This window comes from Callospermophilus lateralis, chromosome 3 (genome assembly GCF_048772815.1).
Source record: "Callospermophilus lateralis isolate mCalLat2 chromosome 3, mCalLat2.hap1, whole genome shotgun sequence".
NCBI classification, from domain to species: domain Eukaryota; kingdom Metazoa; phylum Chordata; class Mammalia; order Rodentia; family Sciuridae; genus Callospermophilus; species Callospermophilus lateralis.
In genome coordinates, this window is record NC_135307.1 from 7,201,522 (window position 1) to 7,216,486 (window position 14,965).

Here is a 14,965-nt window from a genome sequence, read left to right on the forward strand (position 1 = left end):
GGCCCCCCAGCTAGTCCCGAGACGGCAGGGGCTATGACAAGGTGGCCAAGTCCCTGAGGTGCTGGAGGTGCAGGGGCTACAAGGGGAGTGCCCGTCGGGTGTGATTTGCAGACATTAGCGCCTTCTGCAGGAGACAGCCCTGTTTGAGGTGGGGCAGCTGATGAACCCCAGCATCGGAAGGATGAAGTGCAATTGTCAGTGAAGGATGGGTTGCCCAGTGCCCCAGGGACTGAGAGAGTTTGGGCTTGATGTGATAAGGGGCCGATGAGGGCTCTGGGAGGAGGAGGAGGACCTGGCCCCTCGACACCCTGGTGCCCCTGGAGGAGGGTGGACACCCGAGGAGCTCCTCCTGACAGGCCCCATGGGCAGGTGTCCATGGGGGTGAAGGAGCCCTGAGGCTGAGGCCAGTGAGAGAGGCCCTGGGAGCCCAGACCAGTTAAACCCACAGAGTGGAGCATCCACAGGTAAATTGGACGGAAAAATGGAGGAGCAAAGGGATAATCACACCTTTATTGGGTCTCAGATAATAAGTTTTATTATTTGAGATCCTTGTGTTTTTTTTGTTTTGTTTTTAATTCTGGGAAGGGAAGCAGGGCTGTTAGAGTCTGTAAACAAGTCTGGATGGCGCCTGACAAAATGCCAGAGGGAGTGGTTTGTGAAGTAACAAAAGCGAGCCGTTAAGTGTGGAGATTCCTTATTGGTTGACTGCTGTATCTATTTTATGCTAATTAGATAAGCTGTGTAAAATGTATAAATATCGCTCAGATCCTACAATAAACGGCTTCCATTCCTGCTGCATCAACGTACACAAGTCATTCGTCACCCCCCGGTTATTCTGCTGCAACTGGCCTGCGGCACAGGGCCCCGTGCACACGAGGCCAGAGCCCTGCTGCGCCCCAGCCTGGTCACCCTGAGCTAACTCACGTTGGACCCTAACTCCTTGAACCAGGGCCCATGGAGTCCCACTTAATCAAGCCAATCGTGTCAAAGCCTTGAATTTAAATTTTTAGTTCAGTGCACGAAGAGTGTCTATGGCCAGTGTGTGATCCTTCAAGCCAGTGAGTACAGGATGGTGGGGGTTTAGGCAAGGCTGCGGTTAAAGCCAAGCATCTCTCTCTTTAAAAAATTAACTAGTGAACTGACTTAGTTCTGCAGTGCTGGGGACTGAGCCCAGGGCACTCTACCCCAGCACTTCTCAGGAGCCCTGAGGCTGCCCTGGCCCAGGCCCTCAGGTGCTGGGTAGGGATGCTGCGGATGCTGTTGAGTCAGGCTTGGCCTCCAGGGGACAGGCAGGTGGGCAGGTGGGCAGGCAGTGGATGGGCTGCACAGTTCTCCCTTTCTCCTCCATGAAATGCCGTTCCTCTCAGGTGCCTCCCACCCCATTGGGTCTGGGGCCATGGGAGGAAAAGAAAATTTTATACATATATATATATATATATATATATATATATATATATATATATATATTTTTTTTTTTTTTTTTTACTGTTGGGGTGGGTGGGGTGTGGGGAGGCCCTGGTTCTGAGGTCCAGGGATGCAGAGCTGTCTCGCATGAGGCAGGCAAGAAACACAGCCTGTCTACACTGGCAGAGATGCCAGGCCTGTGCGGATCCCAGGCCTGAACAGTCAGGAGGACCTGCGTCTGGGCTCAGCAGCCAGATACTGTGCTGTCCCCACCGGGGACTGGTGCAGGGCAGCCAGATGTGGCACCTTCTGGATCTAGGTTGTAAGTCAAGGGTGCTGAGTGGCCTGCCATTCCAGTCTGAGGTCGAACCACCTGCTTGCTGTGCAAATTGTGTTAAAATATTCAGGTGCAGTGAAGCCCCGGATCTAGGAACCATGGCTTTTATAAAGATGGTTTTATTTGTTCCCAGGGACAGGGCCTGCCCTCCCTGAGGGCCACGGGGGGCGGGGGGCAGAGGGAGGCCAAAGCTGATGGGGAAATGCAAGCAGGAGGCTCTCTTGGAGTTTCTAGAACAGTCCATGGAGAGTAAACCAATTTGGGATTTGTTAGTGTGAATAATTTCAATGCTCTGGAACATGGGGGCTGTCCTGAGGCATCCGGGGAACATTGGTGCTAAATATGAGTGCCTGATGGAGCAGGTGCTGCGGTTTGAGCTTGGCTTGGTTAGTTTGCGTATGAAAGGATTTGGGTAGCCCTGGGAAGGCCTCCAAGATGCCAAACACCAAAAACAAGAACATGTGATCAATGCACCATGCCGGGGCCTAGTAGTGATTTCTTTTTCCCCAGAGTCTAGGCCTCACTATGGTGTCTATGGCCAGGTTGGCCCTGAATTCCTGGGCTGGAATCCTGGGCCCCAAATTCCTGACTCAGCCTCCTGAGTAGCTGGGACCACAAGTGCTCTCCATGCCAGTAACTCTGTAGATGCGGAAAGTCTTGCTGCTGCACCCCGTCCTGTGCACAGATCCGCCACCAGCTGTGCGCCCATTCTGCTCTCAGACGTTCTCTCCATCTCTGGCTCTTTCCAGGGGTGCTACGCGGACTCCTACTACTCAGGTCTTCTGCTGGAACGTGTGTGGTCATTTCTCTTGATTATAGACCTGGAGTGAAATTCCTGGGCCCCAGTTAGATTTGTGTGCAGTTTTAGGGGATATTGCTGAAGGGTTTTCCAAAGTGGTGGGGGCAGGTTTCAATGCTGTGACACCCTGAGCCGCTCGATCTGAACGCTCTTGCCTCTTCCGCTCCGAGGAGTCCCTCACCACTCCTTCAGTGTGAATCACTCATTCTTTTAGCAAATTGTTGTTAAGAGCATCTTCTCTACCAGAAATCATTCTAGGCACTGGGGATACCAAGGGTGGTCCCCAGAGAACAAGACTCACTAGCCGAGGGAACATGCCATCCACAGTCACACGCCACATAACATTTTAGCTGAAGATGCATATGTGACTGTGGTCCCGTAAAATGGTGATGGAGCTGAAAAACTCCTGTCACCTAATATCGTAGCAGAAGCATGCCTCATGTGTGTGTGGTGACGCTGAAGTAAGGAAACCTACGGTGCTGCCAGTTGTATAAAAGCATATCAATGGCAGGACATGGTGGCCCACGCCTGTAATCCCCCCGGCTCGGGAGGCTGAGGCAAGAGGATCATGCGTTCAAGGCCAGCCTCAGCAAGTTAGAGAGTCCCTAAAAAACTCAGTAAGACCCTGTCTCTAAATAAAATATAAAAAAGGGCTAGGATGTGGCTCAGTGGTTAAATGCCTCTGAGTTCAATCCCTAGTACAAAGGGAAAAAAGAGTGTAGCGATGCCACTCTGCCCAGGGCATGAGGCTTAACCGTGAGCCCCTGTGACTGGGCATGCAGCGCCGAGGCATGCTTCTTATCTTTATTTTAGAGGGTACCTCTTCTACTTACAGAAGGAAAGGTTGGCTGTTGAACTGTCTGCAGAGCATGATTGCACCATCCTGGCTTGTGGGACACACTGGGCCGTGTTCACACAATGAGGAAATTGTCTAATGGAGGAATTCTCAGAACATGGCCCTGTGGTGAAGCAATGCATCATTGTAAGAAAATACAGCTATGCTAATTCATTTCAGGTAAGATAGCCATAATTACGTGTCATTAATTGTTAATTGTTATCAGAGTTGCAGAGACAGGACATCCAGGAAGAGCCCAGGCAGCTCAGGACATGCACCGTGCCTCTGCTCCCAGAAGCCCTGCTCCTTTTCAGCAGACAGGTTCGTTCCTTAAAACTTATTGATTTGATGCTCAGAATGGAACCCAAGGCCTCCCCCATGCTAAGCACAAACTCTACCACGGAGCTCCAGCCTGTCCCCAGAGGGTTGTTTTTTTCTAAACAGTTTTTAGTTGGTGCTTGTTATTAATATTTTTTTATTATTTTTTATTTTTATTTATTATTCTTTTATTCTCTGTGGTGCTGGGCTCAACCCAGGGCCTCACACATAGCTAGGCAAGCACCCTACAGCCCCAATCTTATTATTATTACTACTACAACTATTATTTTGCAGTACTGGGAAATGAAACCAGGGCTTCTATCTTTGGGTCACACCCCCAGCCCTTCCTATTTTTTATTTTGAGACAAAGCCTTGCTAAATTTCTGAGACTGGCTTTGAATTTGTCTCTCCTGCCTCAGTCTCCCAAGTTCCTGGATCACTGGTGCGGGCCACCACGCCTGGCCCGGTCTCTGTAATGGATGACTTGTCCTTGGTGTCTCTGGGAGGTCCCCCGCCCTCTGTGCAGTACTACCCTCTCGTAGCTGTCTTCCAGGAAAACAGGCAGGTCCTCCCCCTGTCTGGGCTGGCTGCTCTTCTTTCATGGGGTGACATAGCTGGGATGTCAACCAGCTCTGGGTCACGGTTGCTTGACTCTGCAGGCTTGGGAGCGTGGGAGGGGCTGTCTGGAATGCATTCTGGCCTGTTTTCTATGAAAGAGGGGCAAGGACGACCTTCAGCTCTGGCAACACACACTGCGTGTGCTGAGATTCCTGGGTGTGGGTGCTCCTGCTCCTTGTGCAGCTGCCAATACCAAAATGCTCTGACCGATGGCCACATGGTGCCCCTCTGAGAGCCAGCAAAAAATCCTCTGTGCTGCCAGAGGAGACGGGTGGAGGAGTGCGGGGAGCCACGGTGGCTGGCCTCCCAGGCTCCTCTGCTTCCAACCACGACAGTCCCTGTTGGTCAACTCGTCCGGTGCTTATCAGGTGCAGTGACCATGTCCACATAGTCACATGTTCTTAACCACAGGACATGTACTGAGAAACGTATCACGGGGTGATTTCATCATGTGTGAATGTGACAGACTCACCAACACAAGCCCCCAGAGTTTCGCCTCCAGCACGCAGAGCTGCGTGGTGTTCAGTGAAGCCTGTTGCTCCCGAGGCTATGGTGAGCCCAAGAAGATGGCACCATCAAGAGGCTCTGTGTGCTGTTGACGAGCCAGAGCTGGCCAGCAAGGGCTCCCCCCGGCGCTAAAACAACAATAAAAAGTACGGCAGAGTAAACACATAAACTAGCAGCCGGGGTTTATGATCCTCGTCCAGCATGACACACTGTGCCTAATGGTACCTGCTGCACTTAGTAAACCTGTAAACTGCAGGTCTGTTTACGTCTGCATCACCACCGGCACCTGAGCCCGGGGTCCTCTGACGGCAGGAGGCTCCTCCAGGATGCAAGTTGGGCATGACTGCCACTCTATACTCTGGATTCACAGAGTAACTGTGAGGATTGTGTAGAAAATTTACATATACTCCACATCCAATTTCCTTTATTTTAAGATCTTAGAATAGCATGTTGCATTTGTTACAATTAATGAACCAATACTGAGACATTATAATGAAAGAAAGTCCATCCTTTATTCAGATTGTCTAAGTTTTTACCCAGTGTCTTTCTTCCATTCCAAGATCCTATTCAGGACGGCGCCTTACAAATGGATGTCTTTTCTTTCATTCCTAAGACCAGGGACAGGCTGGGGCAAGTCTCGATGGTGATGGTCCCTGCTGACCTGGGGGACTTGAGGATCCCTTGGCGAGGGCACTGAATTGCAGGTTCCTTACCTTGAACTTTTATCCCACCCCCTCGTCTCACTCCTGTGTCCCTCTTGTCCCCTCTTGGGCTTCAGTTTCCTCCTCTGTAAAATGAGAGCATTGGGTCAGCATCCCCAGGACAGGTGTTGTCCCGGGGTAAGAGCAGGGTGGCTGCTGGATTCCCATCCTGGGATCCAGAGCTGGCAGGCTTGGGGGCATCTCAGGGCAGACCTTCAAGTTCAGGGTGGGCTGGAGGCTCTGGCTTGGGAAGTTCTTGAAGTTGAGAGTCGGAAGCAGAGTCCTGCCCAGCTTTGCAGCATAGTCCCCCACTTTAGGCAAGGCCTTTCTCATCTCTGGGCCTCAGTTTCCCCACCTGTAAAGTGGCAGCTGTAGAACAGCTTCTGAGGCCCTCCTGGCTGGGAATAGGGCAGACTTCCCGCAGAACAAGGAGCTTTCTGTCTCTGGAAGTGTGCAAGCTGGACCAGTGCCCCTGTCGTATATGTAGTATGGGGGGCTGACCAGGGGCGTTGAGAGTCCACCCGTTGTTTGGGGCATCCAGCCTCTGTGCCCACCCTCTTCCCTAGCTGACCTGGGCTGTGGTGGATGCCTGTGTCCTCCTTCCTAGCTCAGGCTGGGACTGCCTTTGGCTCTGGGCAGAGGGAGGCCTGTCAAGCTGATGGCACTCCTGGGCTGGACTTCTGAGGAGCAGGGAAGCTGGCCATCACTGCCTTGTGGTAGCTCTGGCTGCTTGTGAGCGCAGAACCTGGCAGAGGCCAGACTTGAGTCTTCAGGTATGCCATGTACACCCTCCAAGCTCCAAAGGAGCAGAAGGAGATGAGGGGAATCCCTCGGAAAGTAAAAATGAGGGTCTCTGTCTCCCCATCCCCAAAACTGACTCTTCACCTGGAGAATGTCTGGCTCTTCTTTGCTTGTGAGCCTGTGCATCTGCTGTTCCCTCTATCAATTTCTGCTTTTCTAACTGTTGAACTCATCCCACAAGGCCCAATGCAAAAGCTCCTTCTGCAGGATCCTAGCTACTCCATGGCCTATCTTGTGACATGGTACACATCACCTGGAATCACTTCCCTATCTGTGTCCCCATTGAGATTTCAAGTTCCCTGAGGCTGGGGTGGTCTGATTCACCTCCAGGAGGTTATTGTGTGATGGGGTGGGTAGGGGAGGACACATGCAGCCCACCTTTCCTGAGCTGCTTAGCTGCTTGTGGACACTGTTGCATGCTTTTGAGCCCTTTCCTCCCAAGTCCCCTCTTCCCTGCCACGCGGGCACTATTACAGGATCCTCTGTGTGGACAGGGATAGCAGGAGTCAGAGACCCAAACGCAAATAGGTGTGAGCCAAGGACAGAACCAGCGCTCAGCCTTGAAGCCTGACTACTTACTAGTTCGGGCAAGCGAGACGGGGAGAATGAGTGTGCGCTCCGAGGCGACGCGACCCGCGGGCGGCAGCCGGCGTCACCCACCAGGAGTGATCCAGGGACGCTGGTGGGTCTTGGCGTGCTCCGCAGTCTCCAGGGTGGAAGCACAGCCCCATTTTCCAGCCAAAGAAACTAAGGCTCCCGGAGCCACCGCGGCCCGCCCAGTGCGGAGCCACCCGGGCACCGCAGGAACCCGGGCTGCTCTCCCGGGTCCGCCGCCGCGAGCCCCGCCCCTCCGGCGGCCCCGCCCGAAGTAGCCGGCGCCGCGGGGGCGCCGCGGCAGGTGGAGCAGATCGGAGCGGTGCGCTGCGCTCCCGGGCGCACGATGGGCAACTGCGCGGGCCGCAGCGACTTCGAGTGGGTCTACACCGACCAGCCGCACACGCAGCGGCGCAAGGAGATGCTGGGTGAGCGCGTTGCGGGCGCCTGCGGGTGGGGACAGCCCCGAGAGCCTGCCTGCGAGCCGGGGGTCAGCCGCACTGCCGCATCCTCGCCCCGGGGAGGTGCATCCCCACCGGGCTCCGCGGGGTCTCGCCCTGCGACTCTGGGAACGCGAGTCTCCCGCGGAGCGCGGCTCAGCCTCGGGCGGGCAGCGTGGGGGCGGCCGGCGGCGCAGTCTGCCGCGGTCTTTCGCCGGCAACCGGTGGGCATCCGCTGTGTGCGGTTGCCCAGGGTCCTGCGGCTGGTGAGAAGGGCCACCGTGGACACCGGAGGGCGGGCAAGGAAGCAGCTGCGTAGCGAGAGATGCGGTCTCTTTGGGGGGTGCGGTGGGGGACCCCAAAGATTTTACCAAAGAATCCCGTCTGTTCCATCAGGTAGCTTAATACCTGGTGGCCGCCCAGGGTTCTGTGAGGTCTTTTTTTTGGGGGGGGGGATTGAACCCAGGGTCACTCGACCACTAAGCCACATCTCCAGTCCTTTTAAATATTTTATTTAGAGAAAGGGTCTCACTGAATTGCTTAAGGCTCCGCTAAATTGCTCAGGCTGGCTTTGAACTCGCAATCCTCCTGCCTCAGCCTCTTAAGCCGCTGGGATTACAGGCGTGCGCCACCGGGGCCCAGCCTGTGGGGTCATTTTACCTGTGTGGACACCTTTGTGTGGCTCATTCATGCCCATAACACCTTTGAACGGCAAGCAAGTGACCCTGCCACCCAGGTGCTCCCCAGCTAGGCTCCTTCTCACTGATGGATCCCCACACCTTTGCCAACACTTGGCTCACCTTTTAATTTTCTGATATTTCACCAGATGGTGGTACAAGATTGTTTCTTCGTGGACAGTTTGTATGTATTTGATGATTGTTTTCAGATTTGAATTGGCCATTTTGACCTGGGGCTTGTCTTTTGCATGTGGGTAGAGCCCTTTCTCCTAGGCCCCTGGAACCCTGGGTCTGAGATGTGGCAGGTGTGTCCTCCTCTTGGTTAGCACAGAGCTTCTGTTTATTGTAAATTCAGTTAGGTCGATGGGCCGTTTTCTTGCCAGTCCTCACTTTGGTGCCTTCCTGACCCACTTCAAGACCGCAGATGTTCATCCTACGACTTCAACCTTCAAACACAGGATGCACACACTGGCAGCCCCGCCGCTGGGTTCTCAGGGCTGGGAACTTCTGTGAGACCATCAGGCGACTCCCCTGAAGCTCCAACTTCCTGGGCGGCTGGGAGGGCTCCCCACCTACCGCCGAGGGCTGGCATCTTGGTTCCATGCCTTCCCCTGCTGCCCTCAACTTCCTCTCACAGGGCTTATTGGGCCCCTGGCCCAGAGGGAGAAGCCGGGGGGCTCTGGACAGCCAGAGTCCTGGCCATGGGTGCTCACGGGTCATAAGGGAGGAGCCAGGGCCTGAAGCGTCCACCCTCTCGGCTGTAACCTCACTCTCCCAGGCTGCCAAGTGGGCACAGTCTTCCTGCCTGGCCGAGTGGGTGTGAGGATGAAATAGGATCCCAGAGAGCAAGGTGCCCAGTGATGTGTCTGAGACTATAGGACGTGCAGAAGGGTCTCTTTCAAAAGAGATAAACCATGGACCCTAGAAGGAGTCCAGGCTTTCTACAGAGGATGGCCAAAGAGTTCTGGGAGGCTTGGGAGGCTTCACAAGCCAGCCCAGGCTGTGCTATCCCTCCAGGAAGATTTGCTCATGTCTCCCTTCAGGAGTCATGGTGCCCGCCCTCTTGCCAGTCCAGTTCTGAGCTAGCGAACTTGGAATGAGCTGTCTCTCTCCCTCCCAGGCTTCTGCCCCAGCCTTTCCCTGCTTGAGTGTCCTGTCCCTGCTCTGCCTGGCTCTCTTGCTGGGCCTTGTTCTGCTTGGTTCAGTTCTGTCTCCCTCAGGAAGCACTTGGCCAGCCTCCTAGGCCCTGGCCCAGGCTGGCAAGGGCTGACCTCAGGTTTCCCTTTCACGGCTGCCGCCCATAAGCTCTGGTTTCTGGGGAGCTGGGGAGAAGTCCAGAGTTGGCCGTGAAGGTGACCTCCTGGCAAGGATCCCAGGACCCATTCACCAGCCACGGGTGAGTCAGTGGACAGAGGAGGAAGCTGAGACTTGGGCAGGGTCAGGGGTACCTTCCTCCTGGAGCTGTGCAGGTGCTGTGAGGTAATCCCAGACGTGCTTTGCTTGGGACTTCTGTGGAATGGAGTTACTGACATCTTGCACACAGGCCTGTGGGTTTCCTTCTGGGCCTGCCTTCCCTGCACCGTGCTGCTCCTGCCCTGGGAGGAACCCTGTGTGTAACTGCAGCATCTCTTTTGAGAAGAGGCTGCAGAGTAGGGATCAGGGAGGGAGGTGACTTGTGCAGGCCACACAGCCTGGAGACCACAGAGGCTGAGTTTTGTCCTGTCCATCTGGCTGATGCAGGCTGTGCCAAGCTCTTAGAGGTCAATAGATATTCAAATAAGATCCTAATCTCAGAGTAGGTCCTAGGAAATCATAAAGAGTTTGCTCCAGGTGCTCTGTGAATGGGGCCAAAGTCCATGCCCAGCTCCTGCCTGGGATGGGGACATCTTCCCTAGGGCACAGCATCCTAAGAAAATAGGCCTCCGTGGAAACCCAAGAATCACATCTCCCAGGCTGCAGAAACCAAGCCAGGCGTGCCTGGTGGAATAAAAAGGAGGCTTTTTTTCTTTTTTTAATTTTATTTTTTCCCTAAACAAATAGCTTTGTAATTAAAAAAAAAAAAAAAAAAGGGTTGTCAAAGCAGACTGCACACAGTTAAAAAATGTTCAAATAATCCAAGACAAACAAGAGGGAAACCAGGAAGAGAACTCTTGGCAGTTGTTGGATTCTTGTGGGAAAGGTCTGGCTGGGTTCTCTCAGCAACAGGTGGGAAGTCAGGAGCAGAGGCACAGAGAGGCTGGCCTCCCGGGCTGGGGTGCGGGCTGCTGCGTCTCACCCCCCTCTGCCTGGTGGCTCCGAGATGGCAGAAGGGAGGGAGGAGTCGCCCTGTGAGGGGCTCTCTGCTGAGGCTCTTGGTCATCAGTTGCAGTGCTGGGATGGAAGCTAGGGCCTCAGCAGCTTCCGGAGAGTTCTGCTCCTGAGCCACTCCCAGCCCCCGCCCTTCTAGAATTCCTATTCGTTATTCTTCCTCTAGGGAATTCCTGTGCAAACTTAGGTCTCAACCTGAATGTTCTTTGCAAAGAAACACACTCTAACAACACACACACACACACACACACACTTGCACAAACACACACACATGCACAAACACACACGCACACACACGCACAAACACATGCACACATGCGCACACACATGCGCACACACACCTGCCGCCCCTCCCTTTAAGCTTCTTCTCCCTGCTCCTCCCCCAGCATGCCTAGCCCTTTCCCTTTGTCCCAGTTCTCCACTAGGCTATGGGGCAGTTGCCTTGGGGACCTTACTTCCTCACTCAATTCTGAGGCTTCCTCCAAGGTGCCTGGCACACAGGGCTCCTCAGGGCTTGAGTGACACCATGAGATAAGAGGCCACTTCACACAGCCTTTGCTATCTCCAGCCCCCTGCCACCCGAATCGCCACCTGGGTTTCCCTCCCACCAGTGGTGGCGGGTTGGTGTCTGCTGAAGGACCCTGTCCTTGTTCTAGGTGAGGGAGGGCTGCAGAAGTTCCTGGATCTCTTTCGTCAGGGCATGGATCCCATGCATGAGGCTCCACCCTGTGACCTCATTGCCTCCCCCAGCCCCACCTCCAAGTCCCCTCACACCGCAGTGAGAGTCCCCACGCGAATTTTGTGCGTCTGTGGCCACGACCATTCCCACCACGGCTTGTCTGCCCTTTGCCTTTTAACGTGGGGTGATTTTCTTCTCCTTTGTCTTGATCTTCTTTGTCTCATGCACACTTGGAATGTTTGTGAATCTCAGGAGCCCAGAAAGGGAAGTCATTTGCCTGAGGTTGTCCCACATTTAGGCACGGGGTCAGGACTCTCACCCGGCACCTTCAGCAGGGCCTGGCTGCTGCGGCCGGGCTGGCCTGAGCCTCTGTGTGACAGGAGGCCACGGCCCTCCTCTGGCTGCTGTGCCTGCCTCCCTGCAGCTGCCAGCCATGTGCCTCTTTGTCTCTTTCCTTCTGGCCTCTGTCCCTGCATGTGCTCTGTTTCCGCCTGGCTTATCTCGGTCCCATGTTCCATCTTTAATTTTTAACAGCTTTATTGAGGGATATGAACATGCCTCACAACCCACTCATTTAAAGGCACGGTCGGTGGTTTTGAGAGAGTTATGTAACCTACTGTGACGTTTCATCACCATCAGGACCTTCTGTGACCTCAGGCCAATCCCACCCCTGCTGCCCGAATTCTCCAGGGGGAGGCTTCAGCTGCAGCACCCAGCACACCGCGTGTCCCTGTGTAGGCGCTCCTGGCTGGGACACACTATGTGCCCCCCACGAGCTGAGCCCTCATCTCCTTGTCACATCCCTCCCATCTCCATCATCAGCCGGATGCTCAGACCTTTGTCACATATTTGTCACTGGGATGAAAAGCAGGTTTAGCAAGTGGCCAGTGAGGAGGCAGGGTAAGGTGCTCCTGAAGGTACTTTGGACCACTTTCCTCCTTTTCTCTGTGGATCTGGGTCCCCAGAGAGCCTCCTGCACTGACCGGACAGGGCTGGGCTTGTCTTTTGGCTCAAAGGCAGGCGGGAGAGGTTGACACTGTGGGAGGACGGTCTCAGAGCATTAGGCCAGACCCAAGGAAGTTGTTTAGGAAGGAGGGATTTAAGAGGCACCTTTGAGAGAAGAGGCTGCTCAGAGGTCAAGTTACTCAGCTGCAGGAGGGAGAGGGCCAGGCATGGCCAGGAGGTTGTCTAAGCATCTCCTGCTGTGGCCACCGAGCAGCTTGGTGGTGCCAGCTGCTGGTAGGGAAGCAGCATGATGACAGGCAGAGACAAGGACACTGTAGCCAGTGACTGTCTGTGATGATATCTGGCTTCCTTGGGAAAGTGGTAGGAGAATCCAGTCCCAGATGGTGCCCGTGCCAGGGCCTGGGGACATGGAGGGGTTGAGGAGTGGAAGTGATGAGAAACCCCCCCTACTCCTGGGAGCCCTGCTGGACACGAGCGAGAAGCCAGCAGGGAGAGGGTGGAATGGCCTGTGGCTGCAGAGGAGTCTAGTGCAGGGCCTGGGGCCCCTCTCTGCCACCAGTGCAGCGCAAAGCAGAGCACTTTCCTTGCCCAGTGGCTGACCCAGCCGTATCCCCCACCGGGATGGCAAAGCAGAATCATTAGGAGAGTTTCTGGACAAGACCAAGGTTCCATCAGAGCTAGAGGGCGATGGGCGGTCCTGTGGGGTGTGCTCTTGGCATCAGGCCATCCTCCCTCCGTGCCAGCAGGCCCACCGGATGCTCTGCTGCTGTCCCATGAGGGGTCTGCTGACATGAACAAGTAGGTGGCTGTGAGGGAGCCCGGCTCCCAGCACCCCAGCATCGGTCCTCCCTCGTCTCACCCCAGGGTCCGTGTGGCCTCATGGACCTGCTCCCCCATGTGTCACAGCCCTGGAGACGGAGAGTGATGAGGCAGGCCCAGAGAGGGCTGGGGCTTGCGGGTCACACAGCTGTCCCTGGGTGCCCCCTTGGGACCTGAGGCAGAGCAGCACACTCCCACCTCTCTGGAAGGGCCCATGGAAGTCGGGCCGGTTGCTGCCCTTTCTGGTGGGGCCTCTGTGCCATCTACGATGGGGAGGGGTGGTCATGTCCTGAGCAGGGTGGTGAAGCCTGAATGGGATGTCAGACACCAGGGATGTGCTGACCGAGTCCCAGCCGGCGCGGGCCTGGCTCGGCACCATACGGGCCGGGAGTGCCGGTCCTGAGCTCAGGTCCTGGCTCCGCAAGCCTTACGGTGCCCTCTTGGGCCCTTCCTTGAGCCTCCCTGGACTTCAGAGCCCTCCCCTCTCTGTCTTGCTTAGACAGGGAGACTTCTAGAAATTGCTGTAGTCATGATCAGCTGGTGTTGGGCCCCTCAGTGGGGAAGCCACTTGTGTGGGTCTCTTTGTCTTTGGTTCCAGGTGGCCATCCACACTGGGCTGTAGGCTGCCCAGTGCCTCGGGGCACTTATTAGCTCCATCTAGGCTGGGAGGAGGCCTGCATGGGCAGGGTCCCCCCTGAGGTCCGGGGAGCACCACCACAGAGGGCATTGCCTGCTGGCCCGCAATTTCTGAGGGGCTGTGGAGAGTGCGTCCCTCCCCTCCTCGGGCATCCCACCTGACTGTGGCTGGGATGAGATGGAGCCTGAGGCCGGGGGTCCTCCCAGGCCCCCCACTTTCCCTGGGTCCCCTCCCTGGAACACCCAGGAGAGGCATCTCCCATAAAGCCAGCATCCTGCACACTTCCACGACACCAGCCGGGTGTGTCCTGGTGCCTGTGGCCAGCCCTCCCTGTCCCCTGCCCACTCCCCCGTGTTCAACCCTCTCGGCCTCAGGCTCCTGCAGAGACCCCAGTGATCCTTCCCAGTCTAGTGGGCGCCTGTCCTGGCTTCTTGTCCTCTCTGACCCCTGAGACTGGACATCTCCATGGATTCATTTACTATCAAATCCTGCCGGCCCCCAACCGACCTCAACATGGCCTCCTCTGCACTCCCAGCCTGCATGTTCCCCAGGATGGGGTGACCCTCAGGCCTCCCCTCCCCCAGGGCCTAGAACCTCTAGAATTGGCAGCGGTGGGTGTTGGCAGGTTTCTGTGAGCAAGGGCAGAATTTCTCAGGGCCTTGACCGTGTCTCCGGGAATTGGGGAAGGCCCAGGGTGTAGCCTTGCTCCTCAGGTGGACCCTTCCTGGGGTCCCCTCTGGAAGCTCGGTGAGGTCTTTCTGCCTGGTGAGACCCCCTGCTTTTGCCACCTCCAGAACCTGGTGGCTTGGCAGCTTCTGGGGACTGTCCTCTGAGGCCTCCTGGTTCTGGAAGCCCTAGGAGACGCACAGTAGGTGCTCCCCGGCCCGCTGCAGGCCTTCCTGAGAGCTCCTTGGAGTTTCTGGGCCGGCCAGTACGTCCCCCGGCACTGGGGTCCAGAAAGTGCTCTCAGGCGTTTGAGGTCCCTGGGGCTCCTGGTGTCTGTGCCCTCCTCAGGGCTCACACCCTCATGATGCCCAGTATTGAGACCCTCAGTCTTTAGTTGCCTCCAGCAGGATGGTTGGTCCTGTGGCACTATGGCACCCTGTGGCACCCTGTGGCACCCTGTGGCACCCTGTGGCCTGGAGGCTTGGGTCTGCTCTTGCTGGAGCAGGCCTGGGGAGCAGGGATGCTCAGGAACGGGGCCCGGGGAGGCTCCCCAGGCCCTGTTGGGGTCTTGCTGAGTGAGGACTCCTGCAGGACGTGCCTGTGCCTGGCCAGGCTGGGAACTGCCCAGTGTCCACTGAGAGGAGGTTTCAGGGGTGTGCTCCTCCCAGTCCTGGCACTGCGGTTCTACAGACCCTGGGGGTGTAAGGGGCAGCCTCAGGGCAGCCGGTCAGGCCCGGGTTCTGCTGTCCTCTTCAGTTGCTCTGGGTCCCTGAGGAGAGAGGGCCTGGGTCCTTTGGAACCGCTGGGAAGAGGAGGATGGGGCACCAGGCTCCCTGAAGCTGGCCTGGGTTGGGGGACCC

At 56.0% G+C, this 14,965-nt stretch overlaps 1 protein-coding gene across 3 annotated transcripts in view; it reads left to right on the forward strand.

The window, feature by feature from the left end:
- Positions 1–7,229: 7,229 nt before the first annotated feature.
- Positions 7,230–14,965, forward strand: part of Degs2 (delta 4-desaturase, sphingolipid 2) — a 32,261-nt gene continuing 24,525 nt past the window's right edge. For 2 of the 3 annotated variants that reach the window (XM_076847966.2, XM_076847965.2), the window contains exon 1: positions 7,230–7,342. In XM_076847966.2, the coding sequence (XP_076704081.1) occupies positions 7,261–7,342 (82 nt within the window). In that variant the 5' untranslated portion in view covers positions 7,230–7,260. Of the gene's footprint in view, positions 7,343–9,339; positions 9,428–14,965 lie in introns of those variants that run through there. The other variant, XM_076847967.2, reaches the window with a different exon arrangement.